The 20,471-nt window shown below is 47.0% G+C and overlaps 1 protein-coding gene across 1 annotated transcript; it reads right to left on the reverse strand.

The window, feature by feature from the left end:
* Nucleotides 1-35: 35 nt before the first annotated feature.
* TMEM223 (transmembrane protein 223) lies at nt 36-20,415 on the reverse strand. Its single transcript, XM_035098376.2, has 3 exons — nt 18,753-20,415; nt 14,589-17,024; nt 36-1,623 (listed from the first exon to the last, which is right to left on the reverse strand). The coding sequence occupies exons 1-2, from the start codon at nt 19,225-19,227 to the stop codon at nt 16,732-16,734; spliced, it is 768 nt and encodes a 255-aa protein (XP_034954267.2). The 5' UTR covers nt 19,228-20,415; the 3' UTR covers nt 36-1,623; nt 14,589-16,731.
* Nucleotides 20,416-20,471: the final 56 nt, after the last annotated feature.

A 20,471-nucleotide genomic window follows, 5' to 3' on the forward strand; every position in this document is an offset into this window, starting at 1 on the left:
GCCTCCAAGAACAGCAGCCAGCCAAATGCTTTTGGGGACTCACGAGAGGCATAGAGGTGCATGCAGCCCAGCCCACCCCATTGTTTGTCCCAGCCAGGCATCTGCTAACTGAGGCAGACTGCCTCTGAACCTGGAGGTTCCATCTAAGCTTTCATGCTCGTGAGAACCTAAGGGTTCCTTTGCAGGAGGAGACAGCCAACAGGGATGCTGCTAGGCTGGAGATTCTCAAACTGTGGTCCATGGACAACCAGCAGCCAGCGAGCTTCAGGCTAGTGATCCACAGCGTTTCTGTGGATTTGCAATTGAAGATGAGAGACAGTACGTCCATCCTATTCAATATTTGTGTTGATTTTATGAGGTTGGGTTTTTTTGCTTTTTCTGTTTCTTAAACCGTTTATTTTACTGTACTGTATCACAATATTTCTATGAGATTCAAATTTTAATACAACAAAATGCAATATGCAAGAAAGAAAAAGACCATTATAAGTTTAGGAGGTCACTCTTGGATGGTTGGTGGCCATTATTGCCTCTCATGGCAACAAGTTGCAAATTAACTATGAGCTGTGTGAGGAAATCCTTCCTTTCGCCTGTTATTCAGCTTTGTTGGCTGTCCCTGACCTGGGTACACATTCACATTGTGCCTTTAAAGCACATTCGGGACACATTCTTTCCCTCAAAGAATTCTGGGCATGCTAGCTCACCCCTCACAGAGTTAAAATTCACAGGTTTACCACTCCTATCAACCAATCACCCATTCCCATCACCCTTCTGAGTAATACCCCCACGCCCCCACCCTCTGACTATAGGCTACATAAGGGTCTGGTGACTTCTGTTTCAGTGTATCTGAAGAAGTGTGCATGCACACGAAAGCTCATACCTATGACAAACTTAGTTGGTCTCTAAGGTGCTACTGGAAGGATTTTATTTTTTTTACTACGTCAGACCAACACAGCTACCTACCTGTAACTATTACAATTCCCAGCAACACTTAACAAACTACATTGCCTAGAATTCCTTGAGGGGAGAGATGAGTTTTCAATGTGCTGTGAAGATATTCTGTGTACGCAGCCTTAGAGTTATGAGAAAAAAAGTGACACACACACACACACACACACACAGAGAGAGAGAGAGAGAGAGAGAGTTCCCCCATTGACTTTCTCCACACCAAGCATCCATTTATAATACCTCTACTAACATGTGCCACTGGCATGTAAGTCTTTCTTCTCAACTAAAATGCCCTGGAAGTTTCCTCAAGGAGGAGTTGCTCCAACCCCCTTGATCACTTTTCTTGTCCTTTTATGAACTTTTTTTCCCCATCTGAGAGCTGCCTAGGCCTGCAGGCTTCCCATCCCAGATCAAGAACCTTCTATCAATTGTTAAAAGGAAGGAAGTAAATAAGTAACAAAAATTAAACAATTAAAGTAAGAAAATAACTTCCCAGCCAGTTTCTCATCATTCAGTGCTCCATTCTTATGCTGCTCAGGCAAGGCAAAAGTGGGAAGAGGAAAGTGGGGGCAATTTTCAGATCCTTCATTGCTATACGATTTCAGCTCCAAGACAGAACTGTACCAGAAACCAAGAGGGCGGGAGTCAGTGTCAGACTTTGAGCCTCTGTGGCGGCATCTGTGGGGAGATCAAAGGTTGTAGACATCCGCCTTGGGACAATTGCAAGAAGCAACTGATTATTCCCTGCCTTAAATTGGGTGCTTTCAAGTGCAAACAATGTTCCTTTGAGGAGTGGGCAGCAGGCATGAAATCGTGCAGGGATCCTGTACAACACAGAGGCTAGAACACAGAGGTTGTGAATGTGGGGCCTGTAGGCACACATGCACCCACAGAGGCCTCTCCTGGAGTATCTGCCATGCTGAAATTAGGCTTGAAAGAAGCCTCCTGCTGCATCTATCCTGATTTGTTTGCAGTGGAATATAAGCCTGGCTACTGGATCAGGCGAATAACCCATTTAGTCCAGTATCCTGTCCTCACAGAGACCAGCCAGATTCCTATGGGATATTAGATGAAGGTGGCTGTTTAATCAACATCCATCCTGATTTGCTTGTGGGGAGGTTATTTTATTTATTCATTTTATGTTAAAGCATTTAGAAACTGCTGAATATTCTTAAAAACCTCTAAGGTTAGACCCATATGTTGCATATATATGCACAAAATTTTAATGCTATTTTTTGTGATATTTATTTGTATCATTTATTTTTTCCTATGATCCTTGTTAATTAAACCCAACAAAAAGCTATTTAAAAAGCTAAGGTTAGACGACTGTTGAGACAAAGCAAAGTTTATACCACACACTTTTGAGTGCATTTCCCCCTTTCCTTATCACAAAAAGCGATTTTGTGTTGCAAGACCTCCCAATCAACTACGATTGTGCAACATGAATTTGGTGACATGTGATTGAATCCCCCCAGACAATAACAACCATATTTGATCCATGCATAATCTCTTTATCATGTCTCTCCCGAGCACAATGGCCTTTTCCTCCCTTCCCTAAAATAAGAAAAGAAAGCCCCAACATCTTATTATTTCTTTTACAGTGCTTAGCTTGTCATATATTGTGCAGGCTCAGCGCGGCCTCAGCTGATCTTGGAATTCCTTTGGTAGAAGAAAAAAAATAGTGTTTTTTCCCCCAGCAAGAAGCCAGCCGCTCTGCGTCCTCCACCTTAAGCCCCATCGCCTGACTCAGCAAAACTTGTCAAAGCTCCAGTCCTCCTCTCTATCTCTCTCTTTCTCTTTCCCTCCACCCCCCCATCCCAATGTTCATTGCTAGGGCAGTAAACAACTCTCAGACAAGCCAAGACTGAAAGCAGACTTTGGCTCTTTTAAGTTGACCTCCCTCTCCCCTCAAGCTAAGTGGATTTTGTCCCCCCCTGCCAAAATATCCTGACACCTAAACTGGTGTGGGTGGACGGCGGGGGGGGGGGGGCTCAGTGCCTCCACCCACACAAGACATTTTGTACATTGGGGGAAATAGGAAGCCCTGAGCATCTGTTTTTTCAGATGCCCCCTATATGAAGAAGCTCGAAGGGAGATCCTGGATCCCATACTGGTGAGGTTAGCAAGCCTCCCGGAAAAGCAATTATACAACCTGCTCTTGCTAGGCAAAGACCTGAAAACAACAGGGCGGTCGCCAGATTCTGTGCCCAAATATGCAGACACAGACTTTCTTCCAGCCCGTCTGATTTTTTTCCTCAATGGCACCCCGAGCGAGCTAGGCTCAGCTTTCTGCAGCCACTATTTTAAGGGTTAAACTTTTAGCACTGTTATATAATTAATAATTTTCTTTTAAATCTTGTTCAAAGCAACTTTTATACGTTATGCTCCCGGAAACTGTTTTTCAAAGGGATCCGTTTTATTTTTTATTTTATTTTTATTTTATTTTACTTCTAAGAGCTGGTCCTTGACTGTAATAATAAATAAATGTAAAATACATCTAACAGACCTGCATACATTTGTGAAGAGTTGGTGGACACCAAAAGCCCAGCAAGAGGCGATTCAGTTACCCTGTAAGGTAGCTTTGGCTGAGAGACAAATGACCAGCCAAAGGTCACCCAGAGGGTTTCATTGTGGCTAAGTGGGTGATTTGAACCCTGGTCTCCCATGGCGTGCTGATGTAATTCACACGTGTTGTGGGGCGTGCTGACATGTTGTGCTGATGCTCTGAGGCATGTGTACATGCCGCCGCAGAACTTCGGTGGGCCCCGGACCCTTCATTGAAAATTTGGGGGGCCTCGGCCCCCAGAGCCCCGCATAGATGGCGCCCCTGACTGGCATAATGGACCAAGGTATGTCTGGGTAGTAATCAGTTGGCCTGGAATAGCACTTCCATGCCCCAACATTACTGGTATATGTTATAAAAAAAAATAGTTGTATTTGTATTTTGTACGCCTAAAGTATTGCTCATCTTTTAGTAGAGTGGATTGGCTTTCTTAATGTCTTACTGGATGCACATTTTATGGATTTTGTATGTAGGTTTTAATGTTTTCTTGTTTTAAATTTCTGTGTTAGCAAGTTCAATCACTTTAGAACTTCCTTTTGTATAAAGTGACTGATAATAATAATAAAAAATAGGGACTTCCAGGGGGAATTTCTGGAAGGCACCAGTTTGTCCTGGATCTTCGACAAGCAACAATTTTGGAGATTTTCCTAACAAAAAAAAAGCTGGTTTTACTTTATTGAAAATAAATAAATAAATAAATAATACATGCCTGATTTTTTTCATCAGCTCCACATTGTTGGAAAGCAGGGTATAAATTGTAACTACTTATACTACTTAAAGAAATATAAACATTCTAGCCAGTTGGGCTTGTCAACGAAAGGGAGAAACCGTGGGACCTCAATATCTTATTTCTAGAGGACCTGGGCAAAGAATGCTGGCAGAATCGAATCGCCTCTCTTTTTTTCCTTAGCAGTTTTCTCCCAACTCCTGAAGGGTGCTCATTCCTGAGCACCCTCACTTCCAAGACTCTTAAGCTAACCGTTCCTCTTTTGATTTCCATCAAATACCTGTCCAACATTTGGGTCAGGCTTCCATCACGTTCAGGCTTGTGTTCAGCCCAGGGCTGGAGGAGGAGGAGAGGTGGGAGGAAGCCTCAACAGGGGTGAGGCTGCCCCAGAGCTAAGTAAGGGATCCACGTGCTTCTCACCCCACGTTGCTGAGGAGGCCGGCCTGCAGGCCAGATCTTGTAGCCTCTATAAAGGCCTGGGCTCCGAGCCAGCTTTGAATCCCAGATCTGAAATCCCATCGGAGCAGTCAGGCATCACAAAGCAGGGATAAAGCAAGGCACACATAACAATGTCATTTTTTTCTGGTTGTCCTTTTCATGGCCTAGCAGCTATTAGAGCCGGATTAACCATGATGCTATGTGGGGCCTCATTGTGTGGGGCAGTGCACTGCTTTGACTTAAATATCTGTATTTTACCGAAGGTCTAAGAGCACCCATTTTGTTTATGGCACTGAACTTGTTGGAAACACACGGCTAAAAGATGGTCAGTTGCCTTTTTAAAATATACCCCTGCACTTGTGTCTTGTACAGCAAACTGGGACATGGAAGTTATGTGGTTAGCCACACTTAGGGCAGGTGTGTAGGGGACCTTCGACTCGCCAGATGTTGAACCACAATTCTCTGTGTCCCTGGCCATTGGCCACATTTGCTAGGAGTGCTAGGAGTTGTGGTTCAGCAACCCCTGGAAGGCCAAAGGAACTTAGGGAAACCTGAGGTGGCCCTCCAGACCTCTCTATCTGGCCCTTGGGACTCTCTGCAAGCCTCACACCCTCCCCAGCCTTGCCTGGCTGCAATGCAACTCTATTAATGCTTCTTGCCAAGATGGACAATTGTATGTGGGTGTAGATACACCATACAAAGGTGTATGTTCTACCACTGGCCTGTGGCCCCCAGGTGGTTGCCCAGATGGGAATGCGGCCCCCAGGCTGAAGAAGACTCCCTGTGCCTGACTTAGGGAAATTTCAGTCATCTTACAAAGCAGATGAAGGAGCTCTGCAAAAAGAGACAGTAATCCTATCTGATGCACAGAATTCCTGGTGACCCTATTTTCCCCTGCATTAAATGCTGTCCTCCCCCCAGTGTGTTTACACCATACAATCTTCCTCTCCAAATTCCCAGAATCCTTCCTCCTCCTGCTGTTGTTGTGCCGCTCAATGTTATTCGGAACTAGCAGAAAGGCTGGGTCCTTGCCAGGCTGCAGAAAATAAAGCGGCATGTTCTTGCCGCATGTTTATCTGCTTCTCTAATGGACGGTGGTGCACACTCCTGTTGCGTGATCCCTCCAAGGCACTCTTGGCCAGAGAGCAACATGAGTCTCCTCTCCCTCTCCCTCTACCTCCCCCACCCCCCTTCTCCTCTGCCACCCCCTATGGTTCAAAAAGAGCTTGAATGTTTTGGCCACGGACCAGTCCACTGAGCTGAAACGGTTTGAAAAATGCTTGCAGTTGTAAACAAACTTTGAACTTTTTATCTGTGTCAGAGATATTACCTTCCCATCCGCGTTTGCCCCAGAAAGGCAAATGAGCTCCCTTGCTTTGGCAACAACATTGCAGTTAGGAAACCTCATCGCCTCCCACTGTTTTGTAACCACCATGGCTGGTTATTCCAGCAAAGGAATCCAGCAGAGATTCCCAGGCAGTAAGAGCAGGCTCTCAAATCAGACCTACTTCAGTTCTCATGCTTCTGCAGCCCCACCATGCCAAGTGTGGGGAATCAGTACTGCAGAACGCAACCTCCTGAATTAAGAAACGCCAAGATTCTAGTCCTTAATAATACAATTATAGGCCCGAAACTATGCTGAGTTCAGATAAATCGCTGAGTATGATTTATAATGGTCAAACAGCAGGGCCATAATTCCCAGCATTGTTCTTCCCCCTTCTTGGGCCAACCCCGGAATTCAAGGTCCTTGGGCGCAGAACTTTGTTTGGCAGCAATTCAGGGCTTAAACTTTGGCCCCTGTTACTGCAGGATTGGAAGGAAAGGGAAAGAATATAAACTGTTCTTAAACAGCAGAGTGTATGAGTCGAATCGAGCTCAAGAGGCTTTGTTTCAAATTCCAGCCCAGTTTGCATTGAAGTTGCATATACCTACACCATACAGCACACTCTCCCCAATAATCCTAGGAACTCTATTTTACCTGTCTGAGCTACAACACCCAGCACCCTGAACAAACTACAGTTCCCAGGATTATTGAGGGATGTGTGTGCTTTATACGTATGGTGTGTACATAGCCTCAGTCTGTCCTGCATGCCCCCTTGGTATGACTTCTGCCACAAACACTTAGATCTTGTCTGTGCTATACATTTAAGGCAGAATCATATCAATTTAAACAGTCATGGCTTCCCCAAGTATTATGGGAACTGTAGTTTGTTAAGTGTACTGTTAAAGGTAAAGGTAAAGGGACCCCTGACCATTAGGTCCAGTCGTGACCGACTCTGGGGTTGCGCGCTCATCTCGCATTATTGGCTGAGGGAGCCGGCATATAGCTTCCAGGTCATGTGGCCAGCATGACAAAGCCACTTCTGGCAAACCAGAGCAGCACATGGAAACGCCGTTTACCTTCCCGCTGTAGCGGTTCCTATTTATCTACTTGCATTTTGACGCGCTTTCGGAGTGCTAGGTTGGCAGGAGCTGGGACCAAGTAACGGGAGCTCACCCCATCACAGGGATTCGAACCGCCGACCTTCTGATCAGCAAGCCGTAGGCTCAGTGGTTTAACCCACAGCGCCACCTGGGTCCCTCAAAAGTGTACTGTTAGGAAGCCCCTATTCCACCTCACAGAGCTACAATTGTCAGAGTTCCCTGGGAAGAGAGATTGATAGCTAAACAGTTTCTCAGGATTCTCATCTGTATCGTGCAGATGAGGCCTTAGTGTACCACTGCTGTGCTGACTGTAGAGGCTGCGAATCACACTCAGGGCAGGCCTAGTGCCAGGGAAGCAAGCAATCCGAGAACCGGCTGTGCTGCCAAAATGCGCTAGTTCTCAGAATCAAAACAAAAAAAAAAACCCAGAACAGATGTGACATTTCCCTCCTCCCTCCGTGCAGTGAAGGCTTAGAAATACAGTCGCAGACACCTAAGGAATGGAAATTTGGGGGGGGGGTTGGTTATCGGTCCCACTTTGTGCAGGCCTCTATCTGAAGATCACCCCCTTGATTGACAATAGTCCACCAGCCACCTGGATAGCTTCAAGGTGCTGGGTTTCGTGTGTAAAGCCCTACACAGCTTGGGACCAGGAAACCTGAAAGATGGTCTCACCTTTTTCAGTCAGAGCATGCCAGAGCACAGTTCAGGCACTTCTCAGGTGGGTGCCTTTGCAGGCTGGTGCTCCCCCTGCCCGCTTATTGCCTTTACGCACTTCTGAGAAGTCCCAAACGAACATTTAAAATCAAAATGGAAGGTGGCCCCCATATGCAAGTCTACACTTTTTAAAATATATGACTCCACGTAGCTCTTAGCCTCTCCTAGCCATGATTGGTCAAGCTACGGCACGGGGCCAAATTGTATTTCCTTTTCTGTCCCCATGTAGCAGTGTTGGGCTTTAAGCTTTCCAGCCAGGCCTCTGCTGTTGCACATGCGCACGCTTGCACGAGGGCCCTTCCGAGCTGCCCTAGCCACCCGGCTGAACCTAAGAGAATGAGGGAGGCGGGGGCACATTTATTTGACCTGTACCAGAACCAGGGGCAACCCCCAAACCATCTAGGGAGACAGCTTGCAAGTAGTTTTTAGCAACTCCGTGAGTGGTGAACATGGTTGTTGTCAAACCTGCATCTGTTCAGGGCTGTCCCGAGTCGCCCGGCCACATCTTCATGGTGAGTTCTAGCACCACTTTTCTTGGGGAAAAAAACCACTGGTCTCACTGCATACCCAACTAACCACTGCACTCTGCAGGTGAGGGCCTCCTGCAGATACAATCTTATCAAAAGGTTGATGCTACACAATGTAGGAATCTGGCTTTTAGTATCATGACAACCCCCCTATGTCCCTCTTGTTAAATATTACAGTGGTACCTCGGTTTGCGACCGCAATCCATTCCGCGGAGGCGGTCGCTTGCAGAAGCGGTCGCTCCCTGGAGGCACACTTCTGCACGTGCGCGAAGCACCAATAGAGCACTTCTGCACACGTGCGAGCTGTGTAGATCGCTTCTGCACATGCACGAGCTGCACAGATCGCATCTGCGCATCCAACGCTGTGAAACCCGGATGTAAACACTTTTGGGTCTGTGGCGGTCGCTCGCTGAAGTAGTCGCAAACAGAGGTAGGTGTAAACCAAGGTTTGACTGTATACAGACACCTGCTGAATATCTTCCTCTTCCAACAAACCTTTTAAGTAGAGCAGTGTTTCTCAACATTTTTTGGGCCACGGCACACTTGTTCCGTGAAAAAAATCACGAGGCACACCACCATTAAAAAAGTTAAAAAATTTAACTCTGTGCCGCCCTATATTATAATTATGACTGTAAGAAACACTTGCCAAATATTGCTTTCCGGCGGGTTAGTGTTGTACATTGGCGGCCGCCAGGCTCGTTTGCACTGAGCTTTGGGAAAGAGGAGGAGAAATATTGCTTTCCGGCGGGTTAGTGTTGTTTATTGGCGGCCGCCAGGCACGTGACAATGCAAATCGCCCTTCTCGTCGCCGCATGTCGCGGCACACCAGCCAGCGTCTCGCGGCACACTAGTGTGCCGCGGAACAGTGGTTGAGAAACGCTGAAGTAGAGGACTTTCCCAGCCTGTAGCTGTTGGGCATTATTTAAACGATAGACTTCGACAACAGCCCGGATTGGAAGATTGGAATGAAGTCAGGAAAAGCTGCGCTGGCAAATAGACAGTTGGAAAATATATATACACAAATAAAGCTGTACTCGATGGATGAAAGGATATATGATTTCTGACATGATTGAGAATCGCATAGCCTGGGATGGAGAACTTTAAAGCGTTAAGATCGGAATGTGGAAAATATGAGAACAAGAAGAAGGCAGGAACGAAGATATTGGAGATACACTTCAGAGGTCCAGACTATGGGAAGTTCGGAAAAATTAATCATTAATAATTTGGATTGTAATTTGGTTGTTTTTTTATTTTAGTTTATTGTTTTTAATTGGATTATGGTTATGATTTGATGGGTATGTTAACTGGCTGTTTTTATTGGAAAATCAATAAAAATTAATTAAAAAACAACAACTAGGTAAAACCTGTGCCCACTTGGTGGTCTGATCAACCATCCAGTGTATTTTAAGATTTGAACGTGTATAAGCATATCTTCTCTTGTTAATGAACAGCCTTTGAGCTGATGTTGCTTTGGAATTTTTAGAAACAAGCAAACATACAAACAGAGCAGCTTTGAAATCAGTGGTTACAATCAGTGAAGTTTTTAATGTCCAGTCTGCCATCTTGATTCAAAATGGCACCCAACTGTATAGAAACATAGATGAAAACTGGCTGCTCGATCTCAGGAACCGTTACACAAAATTTTGTTACGATATCTTAAGAAGTTTCTGCATGCAGAGCAAACTGACAAACATCTTTCCAAAATATACTAGATGACTGGTGTTAGGGGTGCATGTCCCAATAATATTTTATGTTGTAATAAAGCATTCAAAAAGATTTCCGAGTCATCTTTCTTGACTCAATTAAGCCATCTCCACTGGTCTCTTGGACTATTAAAAACATATCAAACTAAGTAAAAACAGTACGGGTTAACAGTATTTGCATTTGTTGTAATGAGTAAATAAAATAAATTGGAAAGGAAAGAGAGATGGAAAGACCTGCAAGTTTGAAACTGGACAAATAGGAACCCTATGTTAAAATGAAATCTACAAGTCTTTGGGGTTTCTAAGGAGGTCTGGAAATACCAGGCCTATTACTGAGCATGTGTAAAATAAAATAAAAATCAATGGAAATGAGGCTCATATTTCTTTGGAATGATGTACAACAAGATCACATCCTTGAGCCAGGTGACCCCATCAAGATAAAAAGCGAGGCAGCTGCTCTCAGTGGAAGATTTCAGAGTGGTGGTTCTCAAACACTTAACTCAGAGCAGGTTAGGATTACATATTGAATGGACCCGAGTTCAACGAGGGCATCCATCTGAGTGCCCGTCTCTGAAGTCAGGATATCCAGTTCCTTGGTACAGACATACTGTACCGGGTCAGATCTTGGCTTCTCTGGGTCTATTCCATCTGGTGGTAAAGGGGCTTCTCTTATCCTATTGCCTGTGATACCTGGGACTGAACCTGGCACCTTCTGGAGGCAAAGGCCCATCTAGTCCAGCAGCCTGATCTCACAGTGGCCAAAGGGAAGCCCACCAGCAGCATGTAAACACAACAGCTACTCTCCCCATTTGCGATTCCCAGCAACAGGTATTCAGAGGCACATTACTGCCCCCAACAGTGGAGAGAATATCGCCATCAGGCTTAGCATCCACTGATAGCCTTATCTTCCATGACTTTGTCTAATCTTCCTTTAAAGCCATCCCAGTTGGTTAGCAATCAGTGCCTCTTGTGGGAGCAAACTTCACAGTCCCAAGCACATGTTGTGTGAATAAAGTACTTCTTTTTGTTGTCTGTCCCCTGGTTCTGGTATTATGAGGTTAGGGGGTGGAGAAAACTTCTTCCAATCCCCTTTCTTTACACCATGGGCAGGCAAACGAAGGCTTGGGGGCCAGATCCGCCCCAATCGCTTTCTAAATCCGGCCCACGGAAGGTCCAGGAATCAGCGTGTTTTTACATGAGTAGAATGTGTGCTTTTATTTAAAATGCATCTCTGGGTTATTTGTGGGGCCTAGGAATTTGTTCCATTTCCTCCCAAAAATATAGTCCAGCCCCCCACAAGGTCTGAGGGACAGTGGACCGGCCCCCTGCTGAAAATGTTTGCTGACCCCTGCTTTAAAGGTAAAGGGACCCCTGAGCATTAGGTCCAGTCGTGACCGACTCTGGGGTTTGCACGCTCAGCTCGCATTATTGGCCGAGGGAACCGGCGTATAGCTTCCAGGTCATGTGGCCAGCATGACAAAGCCGCTTCTGGCAGACCAGAGCAGCACATGGAAACGCCGTTTACCTTCCCGCTGTAGCGGTTCCTATTTATCTACTTGCATTTTGACGTGCTTTCAAACTGCTAGGTTGGCAGGAGCTGGGACCAAGCAACGGGAGCTCACCCCGTCACAGGGATTCGAACCGCCGACCTTCTGATCAGCAAGCCCTAGGCTCAGTGGTTTAACCACAGCGCCACCTGGGTCCCCGACCCCTGCTTTACACCATGCATAATCTTAAAACCCCTCTCTATTTTAAACACCTCCTGCATGCAAAACAGTGGCTCTGCCACTAAGCTGCAACCTCTCAAACTGGTTCCCCCTCCACAGCTCAGGGGCTTTGCAAGGAGAAGATGCCTGGCATCTTAGAATTAGAAGGCACAACAGAGTGGGGACAGAGTTCAAGATTCACAGTGCCTGGAAGTGGTAAATTTCTGTCTGGACTGTACCAGTTCCATAACTCACATTGCCAAATGCTCCCTCATATCCTAAAAGCAATATTCCCAGCACATTAAAAAAAAAACCTAGCACATCAGGGAGGAAGCTAGGCTTAGAACCATTTTCCTTGGTGCACTGGGTTTCTCTTTGCGAGGATTTAGCTCCAGTGGTAGGGCATCTGCTTTGCACAATTACATCTCCAGGTCAGGCCGGCAGAGATGCTCTGCCTGAAACCCTGGAGAGCTGCTGCCAGTCAGTGTAGACAGAACTGAGCAAGATGGACCAAGGATTCGAGACAGTACAAGGCAGCTTCTTAGGTTTCTTCTCCCTAATCTGAGCGACTTGCATCACACTAACTCCAACTGGACCTAAACGCTTTCAGCAAAATGCTTTGGGTTTGTCGAGGTCAGAGAGACTTGGGACTTTGGCCTAGTGTTAAGATTAAAAGGTAAAGGTAAAGGGACCCCTGACCATTAGGTCCAGTCGTGACCGACTCTGGGGTTGCGCGCTCATCTCGCATTATTGGCCGAGGGAGCCGGCATACAGCTTCCAGGTCATGTGGCCAGCATGACAAAGCCGCTTCTGGCAAACCAGAGCAGCACATGGAAACGCCGTTTACCTTCCCGCTGTAGTGGTTCCTATTTATCTACTTGCATTTTGATGTGCTTTCGAACTGCTAGGTTGGCAGGAGCTGGGACCAAGCAACAGGAGCTCACCCCGTCACAGGGATTCAAACCGCCGACCTTCTGATCAGCAAGCCCTAGGCTCAGTGGTTTAGCCCAGTGCTCCCCAACCTTTTTATCACCGCGGACCAGTCAACGTTTGATAATTTTACTGTGGCCCGCTAAGGGGGGGGGCATTTATTGTTTATATTTTATTTAGATTGTTTTGATTTAATAATTTTAATTTAATTGTATTTAATGATCCTTAGGCGGCCAATTGATCCACGGACCGCTACCGGTCCGTGCCCGGGGGTTGAAGACCACTGGATTAGCCCACAGCGCCACCTGGGTCCCTTAACCTGGGTTAAGATTACTTCAGCAGTATTCTTCTGCAGCTTCCTAGGGAAGGGATGCACTGAAATCCTGGAACAATTTAAAATGAAATAAAGCGTGGTTTATTTTGTGGGGTGGGGGAAAGGAGAGGAGGAGGTCCAAAAGGCCGGTTCAAGTCAACTGAGTCACCCAAAATGGGAATGTGATGTAGCAGGAAGGGGGGGGGGAGTTGCTGCCATTTTCCAGAATGGAAAGGACAGGGAGAGGAAAGAGGAAAAATATGGTTCTTAACTTGCATGCTGTTTAATCTGGGGTTGGGATCATCGGGTTTGAAGGCCAAATGCGGCCCTCTAACCCTACCTGGCCCTTGGAATTATCTTCACCCCACACCCCATCTCTGCTTCGCACCCCCTTGGGTGTTTTTGCTTGGCTGAAATTTGCCTCTGAACTCTGGCGATGCCTTGCACTTGCCTGGATGGAGGCAGGGCCGTAGCTAGCGGGTGGCAAGGTGGGCCCCCGCCAGGTGATGGAGGAGGCGCAAAACCGGCTAAAAATATATCCATAAATATATATATATATATATTGATTATTGCCTCATAAATGGTTTTAAATAGAGGGTGAATAGAATGGGTGGAGGGGGGGGCGTTGGAGGAGAGGCAGAAAGAAGAGCTAATTTGTCCGTGGCTAGGGGGCGCAATCTGGAGGGTTCTGCCAGGGGCGCAAGATCACCTAGCTACAGCTCTGGATGGAGGTCAGAGAGGGGAGCATGCCTGAAGAAGCTAGCCTGTTGTACAAAGCTAACATCTACATTAATTGCTCCGGCCATTTTTGCCTCTAGCCCCAGTCACCACTGTCATGCGGCCCTTGGAAAGATGCGCAGAAGGGAATGCGGCCCTGGGACTGAAAAAAAGGTTCCCCACCACCCCTGTGCTAAACCAACAAGGTTAGATTGCTTGACAGATGACCCAGGTTCAAATCCTCCACTCAGTCATGAAGCTTACTGGGTGGCCTTGGGCTGGTCTCTTCCTCCCTTCCTCTCACCACCTAACCTACCTCATAGGGGTGTTGTGAATCTAAAAAGAGACTGTGTGTGTGTGTGTGTGTGTGTGTGTGTGTGTGTGTGTGCGCGCGTGTGCCTGATTGCTGCTGGGAGCACCTACAAGACCCCTGTCTACTATTCTATGATTTTTTGAGAAGGGGCAGGAAATATAATTATAATTATAACTACCAAATTATAATTATAACTACCAAATTGGGAGGGTTGTCTATACATGTTAGGAGAGGATGAAGAGAGACGGATGATTCAAAAATGGACCCAACCTGAAATCCATTGGACAGAGGCCCACAACGTTATTATTTCCCAAGCCATAAAGCGGCTTGAACAAGAGAGGCTTAAGAAACTGCCTCCCCCTGAGCATGCACAGAGTGCCACACTTCTGAGAGCGGGGGGGTGGGGTGGCGGCTGCTTTATTCCATTGCTGTTGCTTTTAGAAATTAATCCAAAAGAACAGGGTGGGGAGCGGAAGGGGAGGCTGTGGTGAGAATGTGAAACGCAAGGTTGGGAGGGGGAGCTGGTAGGCTACAAAAGCTACTTTTGGAAGCGGCAGACAGTTACCTCGTCTCCCCTCCTTCTCTAGCTCTCTCCTTCCCAGCCGCATGTCCGGAGACTCGCCGCCGCCCAGCTCCCCTTTCCGCATGGCAGCCATCTTGATGCCGCTATGACCAATGCGTTTCCACGGCAACCAGACCAGCCAAGGAAGCTTCTGCTCGAGCGGGAAAACAAGACTTGGCAGTGGCTGGTGGGACCACGCCAAAATGGACGAAGGCAGGAGGCAATTGTCAACTTTGGTTGGTCCCCTCTCCCCACAACACTTGGGGAGGGGGGGGGGCAGACAGAAATTCAACAGGCCAAATTATCATGGAATGGAAAGGCAGTGACAGGGAATGGGGGTGCACAAACTTGACTGTTCCAGCGTCTATCACACTTTCTCAGAGATAGGGAATCTCAGGCCCAGGGGCTAAGTGTGGCCCTCCAGGCCTCTCTGTCTGGCCCTCAGAACTCTCCCCATGCCACACCTCACCAGCCCCATTTCCCCTCATGAAGGTGTCTGCCTGGCTGGAATGCAGCCTCAAACTCTTAATAATGCCTCCTGGTTGTATGGATGGAGGATACAGATTGGTGTGTGTAGAAATGAGCTTACTTTAACAAAAGTCAGGCTTACATTCATTGTTCCATCCACTTTTTCTCTCTGCCCCCCCCTTACTGGCAAGTGGCCCTCAGAAGGCTGCCCAGAAGGAAATGTGGCCCTTGGGCTGAAAAATGGTTCCCCTCCTTTGCTGTATACATTGTATACATATGATTGCATTTCATCTGACCCGTCTACTGCAATTATTGTTTGCTGATGACACAACCATAATGGGTTTAATTACAGGCGGAGACGAATCTGCGTACACGGGAGAGGTTCAAAAGGTATCCACATGGTGCTCAGAGAACAATCTGCACCTAAACATTGGCAAGACAAAGGAGATGGTGTTGGACTTTCAGAGGAAGAGAGGGGAGCTAGCCCCGTTGTATATCAGAGGGGTCTGTGTGGAGAGAGTCTCTTCCTTTAAATACCTGGGAGTCCATCTTAGTGAAGACCTAACTTGGAAGGTCAATACAGCCCAGGTGGTTAGGAAGGCCCAACAGAGACTTCATTTCCTTAGGGTCTTGCGGAAGAACAAGGTTGGACAGCAACTGATGATTTCCTTCTATCGGTCCACGATAGAAAGTGTTCTCTCATACTGCATTACGGTGTGGTATGCTGGTTTGACAGCCGTGGACAGAGAGTCCCTATGGAGGGTGGTGAAGAGAGTCCGCTAGATGTTATCGCGGGAGACCGTTGCCTCAGAAGAGCAAGGAACATTCTCAGGGATGACTCACACCCTAACCAGCACCTTTTCAATCTCCTGCCTAGAAGCATGATAAGCCGCACCAACAGGTTAAAGAACAGTTTCTACGCATGGGCCGTGAGGTTGCTGAATGGAAGACAGCAACATTGCAGCTGACGTTCAGGGTTCGTGGTCGTACGACATCACCCAGCGTGAAACAAGGACTGAGAGATTGTGGGGGGTGGGGGGCTCGTTTAATCTCACTGTAAACAAGTGGTACAGTGACAATAAAGTATTTCTATTACTATTCTATTTCTATTTCTCTCCCTGTTAAAAGGCACAGGAGCCTCTCCAGAAATAAATGTGGCAGCTCTGCAAAGGAGAAATTCAATGATCTCCAGTTAAGGCAGGATGAGATCCTGGAGATCAACCAAGCAGCCATCACAAAAACCTTAATTCTTGCTACCAAGACACAAGCACACATTTCCCACCCCGCTCTGTCATCCCAAAGATTACAGAGAAAAATGTACTATGAATGCAGCTGGGGTATGTTGGGAGGTACGAAAAACCCCTGCAAAAATCAGGTTGGTGCTTTCTAGATTTTTAACAAACAAGCTAATCAACTCTGGATCCAGGGCAATCTCAGCCTCTCTTTCTTGCTCTCTCTCATTCCCTCTCTCTCCAGATGAGCTTCCATTTACCCCAATACATCATGCATCAATTGTCTTTTTCAAAGCACAGAAGGGCTAAGAAGCCATTTAAGAGCTGCTTCTAGCCCTGGGATCTGTCTGCTGGATATGCCCAGTCCATCTTTCTCCGTCTTCACAATAGCCCAGGATGCAGAACGGGCCCTCTCCTGCACCTTTCCCCTTTAGCAGCGCAGTGCCTCACAGCTTGCGATAAGCGCCAACAGTGATGTCAAAAAGCTTTGTGTTGGTGATCCGTCCCTGTTTGTCCAACAGGAAATAGAAGGATCTCCCCTTAACCTTGAGTGGCATCATCGCTGGCACCTCCGAACGATGGGACATGCAGGAAACATGGCGAAGAGGGACCGTGAAGGACGAGGTCAAGCCCAAGGGGTAATAGGTGGTAAAGGTCACCTCCTGCCCACCTCGGTGCAGCAAAATCCGGCTCACAGAGCGTCGGGAAAAGACAAAACCTGCCGCCAAGATCAGAGAACCTGCAGAGGAACAGAGCAGGATGTCAAGTCGAGCTGAGATAACCTACTGGTCAGGCTTCTGCAATGCCTCATATATCCTAAGGCTGCCGTGGGAGTAGGGTTGCCAAACTCAATAGAGGACAGGACTTCTGTGCCTTTAATTGCCCTGCTCTCTTTTGAGTCTGGAAACCTTAAAGAGAAGCCAGCAGACCCTTTGTTTAATTTCCGAGCAAAGGGTCTGCTGGTTTCTCTTTTAAGGTTTCCAGACTCAAAAGAGAGCAGGGCAATTAAAGGCACAGGAGTCCTGTCCTCTATTGAGTCTGGCAACCCTACCTGGGAGATGGTTCAGAAATGGCAGGTGGTTCAGAATTCAGTTGCTGGGTTTCTGACTAGGAATTTTAATCATCATGTACTAGTGCTTCACCAATGCAAATGCTCCTACTCTGGTTTTTGGACCCGATTCAAAGAGATTGTGACCTTCAAAGACCTTCATGGCTTAGGACCAAGGCCCAGGTGCTTCTGCCAGCTGAGCTGTGACAGACCTATGTCAAGGAAAGGCCTGTTTTGTGGTAGCAGCCGCCCTGTGCAATTTCCCACAGAAACTGGACTTGCACCTGCTTTGATACATTTGGGTGCCTGTGTCAACCTGGTGCCTTCATGGATGCTTCAGACTACAGCTCCCACCTGCCCCAGCCATGGCTGTTGGATCTGATCTTTTGTCCTGGTTATAAGCCTGAGTTGGGCAGGGAGTGTCTTATTTTTATTGGGTCGTATCCATGTTAATTCTACTCAGGGGAGAAGCCCTGAAACAAAGAGCATGAGTGAGGCCTCATCTGCACCTTATATTTAAAGCAACATTATGCCACTTTTAACAGTCTTGGCTTCCTCCAAAGAATTCCAGGGCCTGCCATTTGTTAGTGGTGCTGAGAGCTGTTAGGAGACCCCTATTCTCCCCGTAGAACTACACTTTCCAGAGTGGCTTAACAATCAATCCTTCTTTCCAGGAAACTCTGGGAATTGTAGTTCTGTGAGGGAGATGGCAAGGGAGGTCTCCTAACAATTCTCAGTACTGTTAACAACAACAACAACTGTTAATATTTATTATTTGTACCCCGCCCACCTGGCTGGGTTTCCCCAGCCACTCTGGGCGGCTTCCAACAGAATATTAAAATAATCTATTCAATATTAAAAGCTTCCCTAAACAGGGCTGCCTTCCCAGCATTGTTTGGGGGAAGCCATGCCTGTTTAAAGTGGTAATGATGCTGCTCTAAATGTATAGTGCAGATAGGGGCCTTCCTTAGATAAATTAATTTCAATGGCTCTGCTTGGGGGTAGAACTTAGTTGGCTACAACCAACGGATCTGAAAACCACAATATTATGTTTGGTTACATTTTCCTGCTGTGCCCCACATACTATCTGTCACCAACAAGAAGCAAACCTACAATTTCATGAAAGTAAGATTGTAAACTCCGCGGGGTTAGGGGTCTTTTTAGTTTTGCTTAGAAAAATGCGCAAAGTGCCATGCACATTGTGGCACATAGCTCAATCGCTAGACCATGAGACTCTTAATCTTAGGGTCGTGAGTTCAAGCTCCATGCTGGCCAGAACGATTCCTGCATTGCAGGGGATTGGAATAGACGACCCTCGTGGTCCTTTCCAACTCTACAATTCTATAACAACGAAGAGCAACCAATGCTAATAAGTAACCCCGGAGGAGGAGCGGGCAGAGCAATCCAACCCTTCCTTACCCACGGTCAGGCAAGAAGCAGTGAAACCGAAGCGCCACTTGTTGGAGCTCAACTGTATCGTGGCTCCTCCCGGCAGAGTTGGCAGAGGGCGCTCCCCATGCTGGGGATCCGGCTCCGGCCGGCTCGCCCCAACATCCCGCAAGCCGTAGAAAGCGAAGTGTGCCAGATACGCCCAGAACACGAACTGGCCGGCGCAGAACAGCCCAAGAATACGGAAAAAACGGCCTCGATCGTGCTGGAAAAGCAAGACATCCCGGGACACATTAGTATCCAACGGGAAGGCGGTCTGCACGCCCCGTGCGCCCCATCGCCAAGGCAGTTCCGCGCCGTGCGCGCTTCGCGCGCCCCAGCTCCAAAAGCGCACGGTGTGCTGTGGACCCGTGGGGCCCCAGAGCCTCCAAACCACGCAGCCTCGGGACCCCCCACCTGCCAGCCCCCCGATCCGCAGCCCAGCTCGCCATGTGCAGTGCAACATTCTTGAACCGCTTTTGCCAAGGTCAGCTGCAGCCAAAGAGGCTCATGGGAATTGTAGTCTTTCTCCCCTCCCTTTTCTTCTTAACCCACTTCCCCTTTTCTGGAGTCATAGGCGGATGCTCGTTTCGGACGCCATCTTTGGGAAGGGCAGCCTTAGCTTCCGGTCAGTTACCAAAACTGGCAAGACTGAGGAAGTGCACACTACTTTGAAAGCACATCCTTTCCCTCAGAGAATTGCCGAATTGTGAAGAGTGCAGTTTGTGGGGCGCCAGAAGCTGCAACAATAATTTTAAAAAGATACCACGTGTGTCATGTACAGTACAGAGAATAGGTGACAAAGATGGAGAGGGATCTAGAGACCCAAAGGTTGAATAAATTAGGTCTGTTCAACCTGGAGCTATTGTAGAGGCCAGGGTGAGTAAAAAAGTAATCTAACGTCACCTGCAAGGCACCAACTCCCAACATCCTTGTGGCATTAGCCATACTGGCTGGTGCTGTTCAGAGCTGGGAGTCAAGCAACTACAGGAGGGCGCTGCATTCACTACTCCTGGCATAAATCACAGAGCCAATTTATTTTCTGTTGCTCAGAGGGTAGGACCCAAACTGACAGGTTCAAATGACAGAAGGATTTAGACGGGGGGGAAATTGTATATAAATTTTCTTTTAAAAAAATAAAAATAAAAAATATATCTTTTTTAAAGGATTTAGACTAAAAGTGGATAGCTATCTATCAGGGTTGTTGTAGCAGTGGATTCTCTGTACTGATAAAAGGTTTTGGCTTGAGTTGTGAGTTGAGTTGTCCCCTTCCAACTAATTCTGGTCACCTAAGCACAATTCAGTGTTGGATAACACCCTCCTCCATCACAGTCTTAAAAAATAAAGCTTCATCCAAGGCTCCTGGGTCACTGAGTGACGTCTCTGTATATAACATGGAGCAGGGGATCTTGCAGATCTCCAGGGCTGCAAGAGGAGCAATCTTCCACAGGGAAGAAATAAAAGATAACACAACCTTGCTCTCCTTTTCAGAGGAAGCAGGATAAACTCAGGCCAGGAGGCCAAAGCATTAAGACCTCCCTACACACTTCTTTTTAAAGTAATAAAAGATTGCGAATGATGGAAAGGTATGCTTATTTACATAATTTGTACATTTGAAAGAACTTCCACAATTATAAGTCGTATGTGGCCAAAAAGGAAAAAGAAACCCACATAGTAAAAGGAAGTGATCTTATCTTTAGTTTAGAACAT

This window comes from Zootoca vivipara, chromosome 17, assembly GCF_963506605.1.
Source record: "Zootoca vivipara chromosome 17, rZooViv1.1, whole genome shotgun sequence".
Classification (NCBI taxonomy): domain Eukaryota; kingdom Metazoa; phylum Chordata; class Lepidosauria; order Squamata; family Lacertidae; genus Zootoca; species Zootoca vivipara.

Bases quoted from the DNA above. Each gene is read 5' to 3' on its own strand.
- TMEM223 (XM_035098376.2), bottom strand. From the start codon at position 19,227: ATGTTGCACTGCACATGGCGAGCTGGGCTGCGGATCGGGGGGCTGGCA. The intron at 17,025-18,752 runs GTAAGGAAGGGT...GTTCCTCTGCAG, and splicing joins TGCTTCTTGCCTGACCGTGG to GTTCTCTGATCTTGGCGGCA.